At 45.3% G+C, this 20,661-nt stretch overlaps 4 protein-coding genes across 4 annotated transcripts; 3 read left to right on the top strand and 1 right to left on the bottom strand.

Annotated features, from left to right (window-relative positions):
- The first annotated feature begins 268 nt into the window (after positions 1-268).
- Positions 269-930, top strand: LOC124659117. Its single transcript, XM_047197054.1, has one exon. It carries the CDS (start codon positions 554-556, stop codon positions 890-892), a length of 339 nt encoding a protein of 112 aa, XP_047053010.1. The 5' UTR covers positions 269-553; the 3' UTR covers positions 893-930.
- Positions 931-5,657: 4,727 nt separating this feature from the next.
- On the top strand, positions 5,658-13,236 carry LOC124661988 (mitochondrial import inner membrane translocase subunit TIM50-like). The gene is made up of 10 exons (XM_047199878.1): positions 5,658-5,979; positions 6,087-6,175; positions 6,639-6,675; positions 7,393-7,454; positions 7,549-7,662; positions 8,019-8,123; positions 8,201-8,299; positions 11,462-11,618; positions 11,715-11,805; positions 12,765-13,236. The coding sequence occupies exons 1-10, from the start codon at positions 5,658-5,660 to the stop codon at positions 12,811-12,813; spliced, it is 1,125 nt and encodes a 374-aa protein (XP_047055834.1). The 3' UTR covers positions 12,814-13,236.
- Positions 13,237-13,593: 357 nt separating this feature from the next.
- Positions 13,594-14,923, top strand: LOC124667935. Its single transcript, XM_047205159.1, has 4 exons — positions 13,594-13,816; positions 13,920-13,969; positions 14,334-14,415; positions 14,539-14,923. Exons 1-4 carry the CDS (start codon positions 13,642-13,644, stop codon positions 14,583-14,585), a joined length of 354 nt encoding a protein of 117 aa, XP_047061115.1. The 5' UTR covers positions 13,594-13,641; the 3' UTR covers positions 14,586-14,923.
- Positions 14,924-16,405: 1,482 nt separating this feature from the next.
- On the bottom strand, positions 16,406-18,514 carry LOC124663146. The gene has a single exon (XM_047200881.1). It carries the CDS (start codon positions 18,512-18,514, stop codon positions 16,406-16,408), a length of 2,109 nt encoding a protein of 702 aa, XP_047056837.1.
- Positions 18,515-20,661: the final 2,147 nt, after the last annotated feature.

Below are 20,661 nucleotides of genomic sequence, written 5' to 3'. Positions count from 1 at the left end.
TGGCCCAACAACTAATTCGACGCCCCTAGGACGAACCCAACCCACGAGGGGGGAAGGGGGCTACCTGGGACGCTGGATGGACGCGGATTGGCGGGAAGGAGAATAGAAAGAGAGCGCGCGAACCGGCCGCTCGCCGTGCACCTATTGGTGTCAGCGTTTGCGGACCGGTCGTCTTCCTCCTCGCCTTCCGTGCCTGCTCGACTTCAGCGTGAGGGCATTTGAGGAAACTCCATCAAAAAGGCAAACGCGCACCGTCGCCACAGTGTATCCGCCGATCCGCGGCGCTGCAAGAGAAAAAAACATGCCCAAAAAGGCACACAAAGCTTGGCTGGAGGCGGCGGCAGGGCGAATCTCCGCAGTCTGAGATAACCCCACTCTCGCCACCATCCCTTTCCCCACCTTCCCCATCTCATCTCTCCCCCGAGAGAACAAACCTCTCTCTTCCGACGCCAAACCCCTAGCTACCTAGTACGGCCAATCCGCCCATCCACCGAGCTAGCTCAAAGAGCCAGCCAGGAGCCCCCCTCCACCCCAGATCTCTCCTCTCCGGCCGATGACGACGACGACCACCACCACCAAGGCGAAGCTCGGGGAGCTAGTGTGGGAGCACCGGCTGCGGGCGGCGGCCGCGGTGGCGCTGCTGGCGGCCGCCGTGGTGTCGGTGTCCGCCATCGGGCCCCGGCTCGGCGCCGTGGTCTCCTTCTTCTGGCCGCTGCTCGTCTCCACCGCCTTCTTCCTCGTCGCCATGACCGTGCTGCTCCGGATCTCGCCGCCGCCCGCCGGCGCCGAAGACTCCGGCAAGGACCTCGTCGACTTCGTCGCCGGCCCCCACCACATGGACCACTTCCTCCCGGAGGCCTGCGCCACCGTCGAGGTGCCGCCGGAGATCTAGAGTCGGAGGAGCATCACACGGCGGCAGCGAGATGGCGTCAGGCGGGTGGCTGGTAGGGATGGATGTGGGGTAACCTGTGCGGGCCCACCTGGTAGTCGGGGGCCAGGCTTGGCGCGGCGTGCTCCCCGGCGCGCGGTGGGGCGGCCATGGTTCCGGTAGGATGTCCTCCGTCTCCGTGGTGTGGTGTCCTGTGTACAATACTTCCAATTCAATAAAAATGTTACAGATTCGCCCTGTCGGTCGGCGCACATTGTTCTGCGATGTTCTTTCGTTTTCCGGCCGGTCGAGGCTTCAGCTCTCGATGCGTTCATGCCAGGTGACGCTGAAATCTAGCGTTTATTTCGGAGAATCTACCGTCTACCTTCTTCAGCATCTTGTTAAAATAATCGCCATTTGTCTATCAGAAAAGAGCTTCTATCTATTCTGGCTTTGTCATTTGAAAACGACTTTCGAAGAAAGACATGGGCTAGAAACAATAGATCTCATCTCAACACCTTGACGTCCATTGAGAACGTTGTGAAGAAGAAAAGGCATCCCTTTCCCTTTCGGCGTAGCGCTAGATGGATTCTTCCTTTGGGACAGGCTTATCATCCTTTCGGCTGCGTGGGATAGAATTTCCTTTTCTCGGACCAGCACGAACTAGGATGATCATGCTCACGAATCGTAAGTATTTCTTCTCCCACTCTCCCGTCCTTGTCAAATCTGACTTGGAACGACAACGGGCTAGCCCGGTTAGTCGCTGTCGCCAGCCAACTCGCCATGCTAAAATCCGCAAGTCCGATTCTGCTGTAGGAGAAGTGAGGTCTACGGCACGAGTCAATGCACGCTATGTCGATCATGTCCTCTCGCTCAAAATTGCCCCATGCCATGGTGGTGGGCATGATTGATGTCTCTTCCTTTTTACTCGTTTTTTTTATTTTTAAAAAGTTTTATTTCTAAATATTACACTCAGCATATAACTAAGATGAAAGCCGAACCAATCCAAAAGTTAAGACTAGAACTAAAACCGAGACTCCCTACAAGTACTCATGATAGAAACAATATGTATAACTAAGATCAACATAGCCGAACCAATCCAAAAGTTAATACTAGAACTAAAACCGAGAATCCCTACAAGTACTCATGATAGAAACAATATATATATATATATATAACTAAGATAAACATAGCCGAACCAATCCAAAAGTTAAGACTAGAACTAAAACCGATAATCCCTACAAGTACTCATGATAGAAACAAGCGACTAAGATGGATGAGGGCCAATTCGTAGATTACACTACCATTAATGTTGGAAAAAAAATCTCGCCGCATCATCCAACAGTGTGGACACCTCCGTAAATAGGTTGTGATACTCTACATGGTTGTAGAGACACACATGAACGGAGCGTAGCCATGCACCGGCAGACGACCTGCATAAGAGAAGCATTTTTGTCGTTAAAAACCTTGACATTTCTATATAGCCGTAGCAACCAAATAATACCGATCGCTCTCGCCCTAATAAATAGCTCAAACCTAGGATTCACACCATTGAGTCAATTGCCGAATATGTTCGCAGCCTTCGTAGTGGGTATAATGCAGAAGCTATCAGGGTGGTTGGCTATATAGATCTAGCAAATTTACAGTTGAAGATTAGGTGCTTCATAGTCTCGTCGTGGTGATAAAAGACACACATTTTACTTTACTGTCAATTGTGAATTGCAAGGTTATTTTTTGGTAAGAATTACCCCTCGATAAAGATACCACGCAAACACTTTAGATTTTTGTGGGATCTCCAACTTCCAAATCTTCATCTTATTTACCATTCTCGTTCGCTGAGATTCCATCGAAATTCATCTGATCCCTGCGTCAAATGGACCAAAGCCAGACGATGTAACAAAGCATTTCAAGATTCTTGTCTAGGACCAATGACACTTCTTTTGAACGACACATTTAGTGGGAAAATTTCCATCACTTTAGCTAGCATATCAGTTTTGTGGCGTATGATATTGTATAATGCTGGATATTGTTCTTGGAGCGTGGCATTGCCTAGCCATTTATCCTCCTACAACTTAATTTCTAATCCATCTCTAATAGAGAAAGACCCATATAAAAAGAATAATTTCTTTGTCGCCATAAGACCAACCTAGAAGTGTGAGTCACGAGGTTTCCAGTAAATCCGAGACAACGCACGTGAGCCAACGCACTTTCTCCTAAGGAGGGTTTGCCAAACTCCCTCTTCAGCAAGAAGTTTGAAAAACCATTTACCAAGGAGGGTCCTATTCTTGACCTCAAGGTCCTGAATCCCAAGTTCTCGTTGGACTTTGGGGCGGCAAACCACTCTGCACTTAGCTAGTCGATATTTCCTTTTATCACTATCACCTTGCCAAAAGAATCTTGATCGGAAATAATCCAATCATTTTAAGACTCCTTTTAGATGTTGGAAGAATGAAATCATATACAATACCATGTTATTTAGTTGATAAGAACCAATCTTCCTCCCGAAAATAGTAATTTGCCTTTCCAACCACTTAACCTGATTTGCAGTCTCTCCTCCACCAATTTTGTTTCAATGTTTGTGAGTCTTCCATAATGAATCGAAATACTCAAATACTTAATAAGAAACTAGCCGCACATACACTTAAATAATTCAACATATAGGGTGACATCGTCTTGAGCCTCACCAAAACAAAACAACCCACTCTTATGGGCATTTATCTTTAGACCCGATAATTGCTCCAACACTAACATAGTTAGTTTCAGGTTTCTTGCCTTTTGGATGCCATGTTGCATAAAGAGGATTGCATCGTTGGCGTATTGAAGAATGGATAATCCTCCACGAACCAGACGCGGAATCGCACCTTTAATTTAGCCATCGGATTTTGTGCGTTCAATCATGACGACGAGCATATCAACCGCTATATTAAATAGCATTGACAATATTGGATAAGCTTTTATAAGCTTCTTGTTCGTCTGAAAGTATTTGTCAATATCATCATTGATTTAATAGATACACTTCCTTCTAAAACAAAGCTATGGATTAAAGCATGCTACTCATTAGAAAATCCTTTTATTTTAAGAGTCTACTAAAGGAAGAACCACTTAAACTTATCATAGGCATTCTCAAAATCAAAATTTTAAATCAACATTCAACATTTGTGTACCTACTTTTGCTAAAATTAGGGCTAGTGGGAGCGCTACGGATGGGCTATAATGGGTCGTGGCCCACCCTTTCGTGGGAAAATTTCCAGAATTGGCTTAATTCTAGCCTATCAACAACAAATAGCTCATTTACTGCTCACTCTCTGCTTACTGACCCAGCCTTTGTTTTGGCCACGCTCTCATGATCAGGGCAAGACTCTAGAACTTTTTAGGTCTTGCATGCACTTTTTTTTTTGTCTATAAGGCTAGTCATATTGGAGAGTAACATAGAGTGGTACTAACAGGAAAAGTCCGGTTTGAACTTGGGTGCACGTGAACCCTAGTTGGAAATGCATTTTCGAAATGTGAAAAAATTCTGAAATAAAAATATCCGGGTACGTACGCATGTTTAATGTGCGCGTAGAAAGTTTTCGCGGAGAAACCACTTTTTTATTTCAGAATCTAAAAAAGACAAAATACGTCACATATATACTGCTATATAGCCCTGCAAAATTTCACTTTTTTGCCGAGACAAAATAAAATGTTTTTTTGTCACGAAACTCATGCCCAGGACACATATTTGAGATCATCTGGGAAATCATTTTGTGTTTCGATTTTTGAAACATGTTTTGACATCACAAATGGAACTTTTCAAAAAATGGGTTCACATGCCCCCATGTTCACAAAAGCCGGTCTCGGTACTAACATGCATACTCCCTCTATTTTGTTCTAGTGTACATTCAGAAACAATTAAACAAATTTATATTGCATTTATTAGTACTAGCTAAATAGATAAATAACTAATTTAAGCTATATTGAAAAATGGCATCCAATAGATGAACGAGGTCTGCTTCGTTTTCTGCGCTTTTTTTTAACTAAAAACTAGAATGTAGGGTATTTCAGAATAATTTTTTGGCCTAAAATGTAATTATTTCGGGGATTATGTTACTCCCTCCGATTCATATTAATTGACTCTAATGTGAATGTATCTAGACAAATTTTAGTTCTAGATACATTCATACTAGAGTCAATTAATATGAATCGGAGGGAGTACTACCTTCATAGTGGGGAGTAACAAATGTGTGGTATCATACAAACTCATATTTATTATGTTGTATACTCATCTTGTCTTGGGGAGTGTGATGTTTTAATAACATAGCTAGTTACCACCTCAATGTATTTCTTCATTTATTGTCACACCTATGTTACTCCCATTTTGAGTAGTCTAAATACACACATTAATTTTTTACCATGTTTTTTTCTCTATTTTTGAATTTTCTTGCAAGTGGAAAGTGAAGACGGTAGTTTTTTTTATAGAATGGGAGTAGAAAATAAGGGAAGAACGTTGAGCAGGTGGGCCATATCTCCACCATGCGCGCTGGGCTCTGGGCCGCCTGCCTGTGGGCTTCCTCACGCCAAAGTAAGAACGCAACATTCGCCAGTCTCCTTCTCCCTGGAAAACTGGGTAGCCTCTGACAAGAAGGGCAAGCCCCCGAGTCTTCCATCTCCTTCGCCCAACGCCTCGCCGCCGCCTCCTCCCCCTTCCCCTCTTCTCGGCCTCTTCCTTCCAGTTCCAGTAGACTCTTCTCCCCTAAAACCCTCCCGAACCCCTTCCCCTACATTCCTTGCCCCTCCCGCAAGCCGCGCCATGTCCCGCCTCGCGAGCTCGCGCCTCGCCCTGCGCCTCCTCCCCCGGACCGCCGCCGCCGCCGCCCCCTTCTCCTCCGTCTCCCCCGCCGCGGCGGCAGCAGCGGCCGCCGCCGCCGCGTCCTTCGCTCCCAAGGAGGCCGCCGCCGCAGCAGCAGCCCTCCCTCCCAAGGAGGCGGCCGCCGCCGCGTCCTCCGCCGCCGCCGCTGGCGATCCCGCGCCCGCGCCGCCCCAGGGGGCCCGCAAGCCGTTCGGCCTGCTCAAGGCCGGCCTCCTCACCGCCGTCACCGCCGCGCTCGGCGCCACCGGATACGTCACCTACGGTGCCATCTCCGATATAGATCCTTGCATCTCGCCGTTAGCCTGCTGCTTAGCGTTGCCCTTCACTAACACGGCTCATTTTCGCCTCGTGTCTTCTGTCTGTCTGCAGCTTATTCTGTGGAGGAGGTGGATCAGATGACGCGGGAGTTCCGGAAGAGCTCCAAGGATCCCGTACCCGAGGACCTGTCCGGCTTCGAGGTAATGCTCCAAACCTATGTTGCTTTCGGGTCCTCGTGCTGTTAACCTGTTAGTATTGGTCAGCTGCGTGAATGCACAAGCAATTAACTAGCACTTCCTGTCTGTATTTACTATTTAGACGGGATTAGGAAATGTGACCTTGGGTGATCTGACTGAGGTGTACAATAAACTTACCACATATCATACTATTACTGTCAAACTATTGATCGGCTGCATGCTAGCGTTTTTGTTTTCTTTACACTTTCTGAAATCAAATATTTGGTCACTTGGTTCGAGTCACAAGGGTCAAGGAGTTTGCATGTATATATAGACGTATGTTGAATCTTTATCGTCTGGGACATGGTTTTCTATGGGAGGTCTGGGAAAAATAAAGCTTAAATAGAGTATCTAGAATAATTTTCTCCACTGGATATAAACCGCAACCTTGTCTTCTCTAACAATGATGGCTTTTTCATATGTGCAGAAGTATAAGGCTACAGCTTATTTCGAGGCTATGAAAGGTAGGCTTTACGACAGACTCATTCTTATCTTTATTGTTACCCGTTGGACATGGTTTGCCACATTTTGTGGACGCGTTTTCTTCATCCTCCTAATGAGCAACCCACGATCCTGTTATGATTGCTTTGCATATAGAACTATGGCAGGCCAATTTACTCACATGTCAGTGAATGAGCATGTGTATTTACTCTTATAACTTATAAGAAGTCATAGGTATAGTAATAGTAGCTAGAAAGTATCCTTATACAGTAAGTTCTAGTATGACACGAATATTCAGAGGTGAAAAACTAGGCTCTACACAATGTATAAAGTAGTTAGGGACCACCTTTTCTTATTAGCGAAAGCTTGTGTTTTGCATAGATTGACCAGGGTAGATGTGTTAGTTAATTGTAGCAACCATATAGTTAGACTGTATGTTTGCATCAAGTTTGGAGTCCATTTACTACAGCAGTTTGATACAAAGTGAACGTGTCATTGGCGCTAAATTAGTTAGATACTAAGAATCCAATCAACCAATGTATATTAGTTAATGCATGGTAATGTTTGTATCTGCATACTCTAGATTGCTCTATACAAATTGATTGACCTGAGGAAGTAGCTGAGGTTCTTCAGTTAACATCTACCATATTATTCTTTTACTCTCTGTCTATGTTGCTTGTTGGCTGAGGTCATTACTTCTTCCCGCCTGCTTAGTGGAAACTGTATGTTTTGTTCTGCAGTTCCTGTTGCTGCTATTGACTTCTACTTGGACGCCAGGAGTCAAATTGAAGATCAAATTAAGGTCAGTCAATAAGGGTAAAAGCTTTGTTCTTCGTGATCCATTTTGATATTTTGAACTATTTGTTTCGTGATATTGACACTTATATGTACTGCAGGGATTTGTTGAACCATCATCAGAAAAACTTCTTCCGGATCTAGCTCCTAACGAACAACATGTCTTCACCGTAGTTCTGGATCTGAATGATACTCTTGTACACTCAGATTGGAAGGTAAAGTTGTGCTTTCAACAAAGCTTAGAATCTTGTTATTTGCTACGTGTGCTGGTCATGTGATGTGTATGGAATAGGACAGTATGAGAAAATCTTGTAATGCACTACAAATTTACCAAGCAAAGCTGTATGGCGAAAATCTGAAAGAGCCAGTACTTTTAAAAAGTATACCCTGGGGTAGTATTCTAAATTCTTATAATATGTACGCTCGATGGGAGCACATGGTTTATTTTCTTCATAGAAGCCTTCCTGTTTTAGTTTTATATCATGCACACTTTATTTGTTTCCCCTGCCCCAGGGGCTGAGGGTTATTTGATGAAGAATATGTATTTAATGTTTTCCATATATGTTTATAGCGTGAGAGAGGATGGAAGACTTTTAAGAGACCAGGAGTGGATGCCTTTTTGGAGCATATTTCAAAGTATTATGAAGTTGTTGTGTTTTCTGATCAGTTGAGCATGGTAAGTTTGGCGAGTTTCTTTAACATTTTAGCATGTGTGCAAAATCTAACTCAAATGGAACTTTTTTACACTTGTAGTACGTTGATCCTATTATGGAAAGACTGGATCCAAAATTCTGTGTTCGGCACAGGCTATCAAGAGTTGCCACTAAATATGAGAATGGAAAACACTATCGGGTATGGGGATCTTACCTGCTGCTCCTGTTGTTAATTGCATAGCTGATATTTCTATCATTATAAGTTCTTAAATGTGTCATATATTGGTCAAAACAGTTTTGATTATTGATGCTCTAAATCCTTATGTCAGATAAGTCAGATATATCGTGTCTGATGTATTTTTAAAATATACCCGTGCTAATAGTTTAGATTCTAGGCTATATGCTGGCATAACATTGATTGAAATTTGGTAAATGTTAGAACCAGTCACACATGCTTTTGCCTTTTCTCCATCTTGACAGGGTTTGCTATCTTTTGCACAAAAAATTTCAGTGATTATTACTTGTGTCTTGCATTTTATTTTTTTATAGAACTTTAGTGATTTTTTTGGAGTGTTCACATGTTACACTGTCATAGTTTTCACAACAGATCTGTCGTAGCTAGTACCAAGGCTTATGGTGTTCTGAAGTTCCGCAAACACGAAATATGGAACACTATTGGTTGCGTGGTAGAGTCGTAGAGACATGCTAATATGCTCAAGTCACGCTTTTTCTTATAGGGTTTCCCTTTTTTGTGCAACATTTACGGAGTTGCATAGCTTTGTGTGCTTTTGCTTTCTTGGATTTCAGTTCCTAAATGTTAGGCTAGGTCACTTTTGATTGATTTAATTAGAATGTTGCCGCAATGCAAGAGGCATGAATGACTAGTGATGTGTGGTTTGCTAAAGTAATGCCAATATACGCTAGTTACTCCATGTCGTATCTTCTTTTTCAGACAGGGAGGTTGCAAACGTTGCATGTACTTGTCTTTGCTTTCCATTGATCGTGACATGGCTTGTCATGTTTTGCTCAACATTAATTGTGACCCCATGACCTGTCTTTGGTTGAGATAGCTTTGGGTCCTAGGTATGCTTGTTTGATGCCCCACGAACTTGACAAATTATTTGGCAAAAATCTGTTAAGAGGAATAGGTGGACAAGCATTGTCAACTAAACTCTTTGGCAACAAATCAAGCAAACACCAAAATATGATGGGCAGCCATTTTTATGGCAGGGCTAGTTTGGGCACCCAACCAAACACACCTATTTCTTCATCTTGATTTGTTGAGTACCACAAATGTGTTCATTTGGTGTTTTTTTTTTGGTTGCTTATAATCACAAAGTTAGATGTTCCGTTTTCATGAACATAACTTAAGAATATCATCAATAGCCAAAGCAAGCATCGTATTCACTAATTATTTGAACTTTGAACATTATGTATCCATTGCCTTTTGCAAAGTTTCACCATGTGAACAATTCCTTGTGACCTAGTTTGTCATTTCTTCCCGGAAAGAAGTTAATTCTGTTGCAGTTATTACTTTCTGAGACTGAGAGGTATTGGTATTTGGTAGCACAATTCGGTAGATTTTTTGCTTCACTTCTCTTCTTGTGACCCATGGCTTTACATTGTAAGTCCATTTATTTTTGCAATTACTACAGTGGCAATGTGGCATATGATACCTGTTCAAACTATTGAAAGTTGGATCCTTCTCATATATGGTTTAGTCTTCGGATAGAATGAGTTGGAGTATTATTCTACTGTACTTCTTTGTAAACTATTCAGGATATTACCACTATGATGGCTGCATGTATTTCCTTGTTTGCAACTTATTTCTTGATTAATGTGCTTATTTTCTACTACTTATTGCAAAATCTACTAGGGTTGTCCACAAATGTAATTTTATTATATTTATTTGGGTGGAGGTAAACCTGATAATCTACCAAGGCCCAGCTCTTATCCCGGTCTTAAGCCAAATATGCAAGCTTACAACTCAACCCAATCCAGACCCACTAGATAATTTGAAATCTTGCTCGGCTATCCAATAAAGTGACCCACCTTTTCCAATGTGTTACTCTGAAACCATCTTTCCTTTGGGTTTTAGATATTGCCCATATGAGTGATAATGGAGTGTTCCTGGCATTGAGTTCATCAAAAGTTCAAGATGTGTCTCTTTTGTCTCTGCTTACTAGTTTCTGCAATTTCGTCAAAGGCACAGCTAGCGTCTGCAAATAGGCTTCCGCTGTCTCCCTCCCTGTGATCAGGTCATGTCACAGCTGCTTTCATTTATATCCCTAGAAGCAGCTTGATGTGGACGTATGTTTGGATTGTCACCGAATGTACCCTACTTGCATTTTGGTCATGACCAAAAAAATGGTCTTTGTTTGGATAGTAGCAAATCTTTTGGCATGCCAATGCTACTTTACCAACTCTAGTTCATTTTTGTAGCCAATGTTTTCTAACTCATGGGCAAGCAAAACCTCAACCAAAATTTTGGACCTTGGGCAAAAACCAAACACACCTGTATGTCATGTCCCAATCTCTGCCTTCGCTAATGACTTTCATGCTGCAGCAGATTTTTTGTCAGGTTGCTGCTGGCATGATTGCTGTTGGACTGGATGGCCTATCTTGAGCTCTTTCATGCTTTTGTAGTCTCTCTGATATGGGTGGGCCTCTTCCCTTGGTGTATAAACCAGAGTCCTACCATTTTAACTATGGCCCGTTTCAAAGTGTCTGGATGTGAGAATATAAGAGGACCCGTCCCTTTAAGCCCTCACGAACTAGGTCCATTACCAGGCATAAAAGGGGTGCAATTATCACATATGTATTCATAGGGCTAAGGCCTCATGTAGGGGTCTTCATAGTAGTAGAGTAAGTTCATTGACCAGCTTGTGGTGTTTGGCTAGTGCCAAAAGTAACAGCTGAACAATCACTTTTTTGGGTGTTTGAGGAAATTGTTTTTGGACTGCTGTTTCTCCCCTGTTTTTTATTTATCAGAAATAATTCTTATTAACATTAATCATGGAAGTTTATTCATTTTAGTACAATCACCTTATGTCTATTCATGCTACTTATTTCTGGTGATTAGTACTGAAGGGGTGGCTGATAATTCCCCACTAGGTCATTCTTTTGGTGATGAATAATTCTTGTTCCAGCCTATTGAAATGTGTTAAATATTTTTCTAAAAGCTGTTCAATATTACAAGTTCTTAGTAACATATACTGCTAGGTAATGCGCATTCTTTCATCATTATTTAAGTATCCGATGTTAAGCAATTTTCTAGTAGCTGGTCAATATTACAAGTTCTTAGTAACATATCTTCAGTGTCAAGCAATTTTCTTATCTAACATTATGCTGCCATTATTAGGATTTGTCAAAGCTGAACAGAAATCCTGCCCAAGTTATCTATATCAGTGGTCATGCTCTTGAGTCATGCCTGCAGCCTGAAAATTGTTTGCCAATCAAACCTTGGAAGCTTGAAACTGATGACACTCAACTGATTGATCTTATTCCGTTTCTCGATTGTAAGCTCTATGAAATTGAATGGTTTTTTGTTCTAGGTTTTGAGATCTGCTAGGTGTTGCGACCTGTGGAATCTGATAAACTAACAAATGCTGCAGATCTCGCTATGTCAAGGATTACTGACATCAGGCCTGTCCTTGCATCCTTCCAAGGTCGTGACATCCCTACCGAATTTCTTGAGCGTTCGAGGTAAGCAAATGTGTTATAAGCTCCAGGCTTGTAACCGCTTCCAGCTGTAGGTAATAGATATTCTGAGTATAAGTGTCCAATGCTTTGTGAAACTGACTAACTTTAAGCATCGCAATCGATGTAAATATTTTGTTTCATATTGGTCTTTACAAGCATCCCATGAGCTGTTGAGTGACTTGAGTATGCACAAAGAAACAAAATATTGGTTGTCACTAAACTGACATGATAATACAGTATGTTCAACAAGAAGTTAATTTATTAGGTTAAGCAAAATACAACACTTTTGCCACCATGATTTGCTAGGTTTAACAACAGAAAAGAAGTAATGTAATCTAGATAGTTCAGGGAATCATTATTAATTCCAGTACGATTTTACTGTTATATTGAAAAAAAGAGTTGTTTCCAAGGTTTTTTTAGTATTGAAAACCCAAGTGCACGGTAATGTGCCACTGGAGTGCAAGTACTGCCAAACAGGGCCCTTTATCTAGCTTACACAAGTTAATCCACCAAATCAAATTGTTTTTTCTTTTTTGTTACGAGGAGTAATAATTACTATTTAGCCATCTCCATTATATATAATTTGTGTTTATGTATGGTTGATATTTTAGTTTCCAGCTTCTTACAACTGTGATCCCGGTAGGCACCAGAAAGCAGTTTAGGTGTGAAGTGCTGCTTAGCTTCCTTTTTTCCAGACCTAATTTGACTCGGTTGAGCAGAAGTTATAGGTTGTTACCATTGTAGGTTGCAGTATACTTTTAGGGAACTTCCACTTTATTGTACAACTGTATGCTTCGTGAAGAACTTTAGCTTGTCTGAAATTTGAATTGCTAACAACCCAGCCACCAGAACTATACATGAGTGCACCATCTCAAACTTTCTATATTTGCTTATTCACATGGTAGTTCAAGGGTTCTTTATTTGATTTAGAGGTTCTAAGGACATAATCCATCGTTCTGCAGGCGTCTACAAGAACAGAAGCAGCAACAGGGACGCATTTGGCGGCGATAATCTGCTGTAGGGCAGCGATGGAATCAAGACTTCTCTTTGCAATTTCGTCGACTTTGATTCAGAAATCACCTACTTTCAGTAGTTACCTCATGTTTTAGTTACTATAGGCGTCTTGGAGTGATATCTGACCAAGCTATGTGAGAATTTCACGATAATGCGGGTGACATATTTTTGGACAAAGATGCGGGGTACATGCCACTTAAAAGCTCACTTTGCTGGCATTATGAGAATTTGTCGAAATGAGCTTCCAGTTCATTGATTGCTGTAATCATGTGCAGTGTTACAATGTGAACCGATATGGCAATGTAGTAAGTTGGCGTATTGGATCCGTTTGTTGATAATAAGGTTTGTTATTCCGGAGCCCTGTATGATGGGATAATGTGAACAAGAACCGGTGGGGTTTACCTGTTTTCTTCGCTTGGATGTCCGGTGCTTCTCCTTGGAAGCGAAATTGTTACTGCTCGAATGTCATTTGTTAATGGTTTCGACTTTCAGTGCCACAAATTGTTAGTTTACGTACCATGTTTTTAAAATTAAAATGTACAAGCGGAGTTGCAACTGAGAACCGTATGAATTGTTCTAGTCATGATTTGCAGTTGATAATTGCCCGAAAGAAAAAACATTGTTAAATTGCCAATGGTTTTTCCCCTGGGATTTATAGTGGATGCAGCAGCGTCGCGTGGCCGACGCATGCGCGCGGGTTTCGACCTCAAAATCGATGACAAGTGGACGTGTCTGCGACTCGTGCGCCCAGACTTGAGAGTTTGTGGACTGGGGCGCTGCAACCCGGCACCGGCAGTGGGAGCGGCACGGCGAAAGCTTTTGGCGATGCAGGCGCGCGCGCTTCCCCCGTGCCTGCCGGGCGCCGGGCTCTCAGCCGGCACCGTCGGCAAGAGGGCTCCCGCGGTCCGCGTCCGAGCCGTCGACGGGCCTTCCGCGGCAGCCGCCGTCGCGGACCTCCCGCCGGCGGAGATCACCTGGCAGATCGTCGTCGGCGCCGTAGGTCGGCTGGTGCACGCTTGCTTTGCCTATCGCGTATTCCCTCCTCCCTCCGGCTAACTCGTGTGTCTGATGCAATCTTGGCTTCGGCTTCCTTGTTTCTGCAGCTGGAGTGACGCCCTTCGTCGTTGCAGGCGTCGAGTTCGGCAAAAGAATTGTAAAGTCTCCTCTCAGTTTCTCGCCCTTCTGTGTGCTGCTCGACTCTTTGGCTACAGGAGATGCATTTCGGGCAAATTTTTACAACGCTCCGCCCTCCTCTAAATCCAACCCAACACTAGTAATAGCGCTACCCAACCTGACCCTGACCATCAGCTTCCTCGCCGAGGAACTGAGTATACGCAGTTTACTTATGGTCAGAAGCGGTATTCTTCCAGTACGGTCTTCCCACTGAATTCTGATATGCGAAGATTGTAGGTCCATCAGTCAGACCGCCGTATCCACAACATCTGATGTACTTATCCCATCGTCATATTCGTTCATTATTATCCTCTGCCTGACAATGGATGTTTTTCTCTGTTCAGATTCAGCAAAAGAAATGCGAGGTCTGCGGAGGGTCTGGCCTTGTGATGAAGAACGATCTGTATGTCCGATGCCAAGGGTGTGGTAAGCATATTTTATGCTTCAGTCTCACCTTAGTTCTCCCCTAGCAACAGTAGTTTTTCTCTCTTACACAGTACCTTTTGGTGTGCAAACCTTGTGACATTGTGTTGGGCTCCTCTTTCTCAGGTGGTTTTCTGCCATGGCAATCGTGGAGGAGATTCTTCAAAGGCTGAGAATCATCATCTGGCACCTCGGTCGTATGGGCAAAGGTGGAATTTCTGGTACTAGTATAAGGGGAGACTGTAAGTGGGTCGACAGCGTTTAATCGCGTTTTCACTCAACCGGCGAAGTATACTTCAGACTGTAGAGTTTCTCATGCATATAGTTTGTACTACATCTGTCCGTAAAAGGATGTCCTATGTTATTTCTCTGAAGTTGGATGTATGTAGACAAATCTAGGAATGACTTAACAGATCACAGAAGTGTATCCTGTTGAGTCAAATTGGGCGTCCTGCAATGACTAACGGCGCAAAGAAATATAGTGCTATTCTGGTAACTGGCATTGAGCTTATCCACTGCGCAATGTGAACGATCTGATTGAGTACATTTGTTACGTTCTGACGCTTGCTGGAGGAAGCTGGAGCGGTAGGGCTGCCAATCATCCTGCCAGAGATTACAGACGACAGAGCAATTGATCATGCAATCTTGGTAAGATTCAGAATGAAAATTGATAGCATGATCCTTGTGTGGGGCTTAAAAACTGTGCGGCCGAAAGACGAGTTCACATTGATCCTTGTGACAATTTGGTTGCATCTAATGGAACCAGGGGTTTCCACCCCTTTTCATCTAAAAAATTTGCAAGCATGACTTTGGGTAGATTTCAGAAAAGTTTAGGATAAAAGCAGGAAATTACGACTATGCATATATTGACAGGGCTCAGTGCAAATCAGCGGTTTATCATGAAGGTAACAGCAGCCCGCCAACTGCATGGCCTGCTATCTCTTCTCAGAAGAAGTTAATAAAAATAATCTAAAAGAGGAATAAATGCTTCAAATCTTCTAACTATATATTTTAGCAAAGTATTCCTGTCGAGAGAGGTACAGAGACATTTGTACAAAATGCATTTGCTTAAGTTGCATGACCCATCAGTGCCATTTTATTCAGTATTCTCTTTCAAAATCAGCTATAGAATTAGTATAACTAATCAGCTATCGATCATCTATCTAATTTTATTTTTGAGTGGGATAATCTGTTCAATTAAGCTATCTTCTTGTGAGCCAAAGTTGGTCCTGCTGCCTGGCATGCAGAAACAGAGGATTCTAATCAAGAGACTCAACACGTTAAGAAGGCTTAAAGTAAAGCTGGGAGTAGAGATACTACAAGATTAACTGATCGAGCTAGCTTGGTAAGATTCAGGAAATGTGGAAAGACAAAATTGCAACCATGATTTGGTACGAATTCAGAAGCACGAACAAACACACAGCAAGCTGGTCACAATCCAGAAAAGAAGGTAAGCAAGGCCATCTAGACAGTGTTTAAAATGCAATTACCAAAGCTGCATGATCAAGAATGTGAAAACCCTCACAAACAGTCTTTTTTTGTTTCGAACTTGTTATTCCATAGTCATCTTATTTTAAATCAACTCTAAATGTATTATTATGGTCACAAGTCTCCATGCAAGAAAGCCTTTGTTGCCAAAGTTGGCTCAGCTGCTTTCGTATGTTCTTGAATCCAAAATTTGAATTCTAGACCTGCCCTGTAGTACAATGCAAGCAACAGTTTCAATCGAAAGATTTCAATATGGTCAGAGGCACAACGAAGTTATTAATCATTCAAGCACTCAAAAGCTAAACCATTACAATCTCCCAGAGAGAGAATAGAGACAGAGCAACTCAAGGACTAAAGATCAACAAGACAATTGCAAGCACGATTATTTTGGTTCGAATTCAGAAAAGAACTAACCAAACACAGCAAGCTGTTCATAGTTCAGAAACAAAGATGCTAATCAAACACAACGACATTTAAGCTGTTGAGAAGTAACAAAGGGATCGATCTAATCGAACACGGCCAGCTTCTGGTACTCCTCGCCGGCGATGGCCGTCTTCATGATGGCCTCAGGGTTCACCACGCCGTCGTTCTGCAGGAAGATCTTGAGCATGTTCTTGGAGAAGCCGCTCACCATGGCCACTCCTGGCTGGGTCGACGTCACCGGCGTGGACTTGGAGTCGCGCAGGTTCCAGAAGACGATCTGGGGCACCACGTCGCCGTAGCCGGCGGCCCTAAACTTCTTGCAGATGACCTCATAGTCAGTATCCCACGGCCCCGCTGCCGCTCGTGCCCCGTAGCTGTAATACCCGCCCCTCCCTGACGCCTCGTCGAACTCCATGTCGCTGTACACGAACACAGTCCTGATCATCTTCTCCGGCGCCAGCCGAGCTTCCACCGCCGTGCGGAGAATTTGGTCGAACACCGCCTGGAAGTTGGTATTCGTGTCCCACTGCATGGTCTGCACAAACGCCATCTTCTCTTTGAGGGTCTTTCCCTTGATCCGGTGGATCTGGGGCGTTGCACTGAAGGTGATCACCTTGCCGGCCCATGGCTTCTCGCTGAGCTCCGACGTGAGCACGCCCAGCGCGACGCACACCTCCATGGGAGTGCCATGCATGCTCCCGGACACGTCGCAGACGGAGATGCAGTTGCGCAGCGACCCCTTGGCTTTGAGGTCGTCCACCATGCGCCGCCACTGCAGCTCGGACACGTCGTCGTCCTCACCGCGGTAGGCAGCGGCGGCGATCTCGTGCGGCAGGAGCGCGCCCGCCGCGATCTTGGCCTTGCCCGCCTCGACGTCCTCGAGGTACTTGGCGAAGCGCACCTCGTCGTGCTTCTTGAAGAGGGACTTGTAGCGCCTCATGGCCACGGAGGCGACGCGGGTGTAGGGAAGATTGGACCATAGCTGGGCGCTCATGTACACCTCCGGGAGCTCGAGGATCTTGCGGAGCGGCACGAGCACCTCGCGGCGGAGGCGGCGGATGACTTGGTAGGTGTAGTGCTCGTCCGAGAGCTGGGCGTACTCGGGGTTGGAGTCGCGCGGGAAGAGGCGGCGGGCGATGGCCTCGCAGAGGAGCGTAGTGCAGTCGAAGGACGAGCCTGGCGTGGGGCACCACTTGGCGGCGAGCCCGATCTTCCTTGTCTTCCCGCCGGCGGCCATCTGCTCGAGATCGGAGGCCAGGAGGTCGGCGAAGAACTCCGCGACAGAGTCGAACAGGAAGCGGTAGGCGCGGTCGCCGTAGTACGTCTCGAGCGACTGCACGGCGAGCTTGGCCACCCTCCGGACCTTCTTGGACATCTTGCGCTTGGGCGCCTTCTTCTGATCCACCTCCATCGCCTCTGGTTCCTTCTCAGCCGCCTCCGCGGCGGGCTCGATCTCTGTGGCCGCCTCGGCCTTGATCTTGGCGGTCTTGGAGGAGAGAGCAGCGGACAGGTAGTCGCCGAACGTGGGCTTGGGCGGAGCCAATTCGCGGGCGCGCTTGCGGCTGGCCAATCTGGCGCGGAGGCCCTCCCTCTGCTTGCTCAGGTCCTTCTCCTTCCTGCGCGTCTTGTCGGCGGCGGCGCGCTCCTTGGCGTCCTTGCGCACGTCGGGGCCGTGGATGAGGCGGAAGAGCAGCTCGGGGAAGTCCTTGAGGTAGCCGAACTCGGCGAGCGCGGCGACGTTGCAGGCGAGCGTCTTGGGGTGGTTGGTGTGCATCCAGAGCGCGGCGGCGTAGAAGCCCTCCTTGTCCGACTTGCCGGTGCCGCGCACGCCGCGCAGGTTGCAGGCGAGCTTGAGGGCGGTGAGCGCGTCGTGGGCCCAGGCGGCGGCGAGGAGATCGCGCACGCGCTCGGGCGGCGTGTCGGGGACGACCTGGAAGAAGAAGTCGAGGCAGGGGTTGCCGGAGTTGGCGTAGGTGGCGGAGCAGTTCTCCGTGAGGGCCAGCCGCGGCCTGAGCGATGCCTTGATCTCGGCGGCGGACGGGGCGTTGAAGGCGGCGTCGAGCAGGTCGAGGAACGGGTGCGACGCGGGGGCCCCGTCGTCGGCGGCGGCTGGATCGCTCGATGGGTGAACCCCGCGGATGACGGGAGGGCCGAGGAGGGGTTTCGCGGCGGATTCCGTCTCCATCGCCATGGCTGCGGCTAGGGTTTTGGTAAGAGTGAGGGGGGAGATTGGTTTGGCGATCTGATCTGGTACTCTGGCCAACACGGGTCTTATTTAACAATTAAATCTTAAACCGACATAAAACAAATTACCGGAAGATCCCTATAGTAACCGACATAAGAAATACGATTTATTCTTTTATTTTGACGGAGAAAATTACAAGAAATTTCACGGTACATGTGTGTTTGTGTGCGTGCGTGAGCACGATGGCTATGGTGTGTCGCCCCGCTAACATTGTAAACCACTGTTTTTCAACTTAAAATTATCAAAATCCAACACGAGACAAAAATCACTAGATTTTGCGAGTCTTTTTTGCATGATGCGATTTGAAGCGAATTGACACAAAATCTGACCAGTTCGCATTGGTCCCAATGTGAGGACTGAGGTGTCATTGATTTCACTTGTTAGCCCACTTTAATAAATAAAATATCCACAAAAAGATAATGGAAAAGGGAGGTCATCTCCTTCATTCCCCACTCGACCACCACCGCCCTCGACACTGTCGAGCACCGTTGCCTCCAAACTCCCATCATGAGCGTTGCTGCCACGCTCCTCTCTCCCCGCTCGGTCCATCATAGGATCAAGCACGAATTCTCTACATCCTATACCCCTCAGCAAAATAGTGTTGTTGAAAGGAAGAGCTGGACAATCATTAAGATGGCAAGAACCATGTTAGATGAATTCAAGCCTCCATAAAACCTTGGAGAAGCCATCTCTACCACGATTCATTATTCGAATCGGCTCTTTCTCTACCTGTAGCACAACAAGACCCCGTGCGAGCTCATCACGGGGAACAAGCCCAATGTCTTCTACTTCCGCATCTTTGGATGCAAGTGCATTGTCTAATACAAGAAGGAAATGCTCGGTAAATTCGAAACTAGATCTCCTGAGGGTATCTCTACTATTAAGAGCAAACTGGTGAATGCCTGGTGTCACACATCAAAAATTTACAAACCAAGTGCCACTCCCTAAAATACTCCACGCTTCTCAACAAACCGGCTCTCCAGCTATGAACTTCACGCACCAGTATTACACAATTTTCTCAACAAACCGGCCTACTCTCAGTTTTCACGCACCAGCTACACAATCTCAACAACATTTCAAAAAACATCCCGGTGAAATATGCGATCCTGCCGAAAAAGATGGATCTTATCTCTATCCCTTTTCAAGTTTTCATCGTTAGCTTACTACGTTTCTTCAAGCAAAAAATCAGGACGTGATCCATCGACCCGTTGATCTCTCGAATTAAAGCCTTCTCCAACGGTGATGCGCTGGACCGGCTGTGTCCAACCCGGCGGCTGCTCTACTTCTCCTGGGGCAGCAGGGACGGCGAGACGCAAGCCATGTTGGTCGTCAAGGTTGCGGTCGCTAGAGCCGTGGAGACGAAACGCTGGTCGTGTTCCTCGATAAGATCGCTCGCTTCAGCTGCCTCTCAACTGCGCTCAACTACAGTTCTTTGATTTCTTGATGCCCAGAACCAATCCATCGTCGATTTGATTTGATTTATCTGTTTTATGTAACTATGTATATCCATCTAGGACCTGTCAGCGCTTGAGTTCTTAATGTCCAAACTGCCGTGTGTCGCAGGATCCATATATACCTCGCCATGGGGGCGGCAGACATCTACGGTGAGATCAGCAAGTTCAAGGCGAGATTCCAAGGGACTGATCACGCAAGTCCGTGATGACTGACGAGGTAATCCAGTCCAATCCAGCTGCCTCATGTTGTGGTCGGCTCAACTAATTTCATCAATGCTGAGTGTAGGAGTCAGAGGCAATGCTACAGTCAAGGTACTACTGAACAAACACTGTTCGTTACAAAACTTAACCTTGCTTAAGACAGCTGCAACTGGAACTGTCAGGAGTATGCCTAGGATGTTCTCATCATGAAGTTCTTAGCTTGAGGAGGTATTTATTTACATATCCTGGCGTAAAACTTCCATCTGCTCATATCCATACCTTGGAAATACATACATGGTCTCTGCACTTGGAGTCAACGAAGATACCTTATAAGCCATGTAATCTTCCGTATCCTGGAATCCAGCTAGGTATTTATTTTATTATCACGCAATAGTGTGTTGATAATACATAGTAGCATACCACAATAAGCCATGGAGC

Source organism: Lolium rigidum, chromosome 6 (genome assembly GCF_022539505.1).
Source record: "Lolium rigidum isolate FL_2022 chromosome 6, APGP_CSIRO_Lrig_0.1, whole genome shotgun sequence".
NCBI lineage: Eukaryota > Viridiplantae > Streptophyta > Magnoliopsida > Poales > Poaceae > Lolium > Lolium rigidum.
Note: the sequence above shows the minus strand (reverse complement) of the source record. Positions and strands in the feature narration are given on the sequence as shown.

Bases quoted from the DNA above. Each gene is read 5' to 3' on its own strand.
- LOC124659117 (XM_047197054.1), top strand. From the start codon at position 554: ATGACGACGACGACCACCACCACCAAGGCGAAGCTCGGGGAGCTAGTG.
- LOC124661988 (XM_047199878.1), top strand. From the start codon at position 5,658: ATGTCCCGCCTCGCGAGCTCGCGCCTCGCCCTGCGCCTCCTCCCCCGG. The intron at 7,455-7,548 runs GTCAGTCAATAA...TATGTACTGCAG, and splicing joins AAATTGAAGATCAAATTAAG to GGATTTGTTGAACCATCATC. The intron at 11,619-11,714 runs GTAAGCTCTATG...CAAATGCTGCAG, and splicing joins TCTTATTCCGTTTCTCGATT to ATCTCGCTATGTCAAGGATT.
- LOC124667935 (XM_047205159.1), top strand. From the start codon at position 13,642: ATGCAGGCGCGCGCGCTTCCCCCGTGCCTGCCGGGCGCCGGGCTCTCA. The intron at 13,970-14,333 runs GTAAAGTCTCCT...TTCTCTGTTCAG, and splicing joins TCGAGTTCGGCAAAAGAATT to ATTCAGCAAAAGAAATGCGA. The intron at 14,416-14,538 runs GTAAGCATATTT...CCTCTTTCTCAG, and splicing joins TGTCCGATGCCAAGGGTGTG to GTGGTTTTCTGCCATGGCAA.
- LOC124663146 (XM_047200881.1), bottom strand. From the start codon at position 18,514: ATGGCGATGGAGACGGAATCCGCCGCGAAACCCCTCCTCGGCCCTCCC.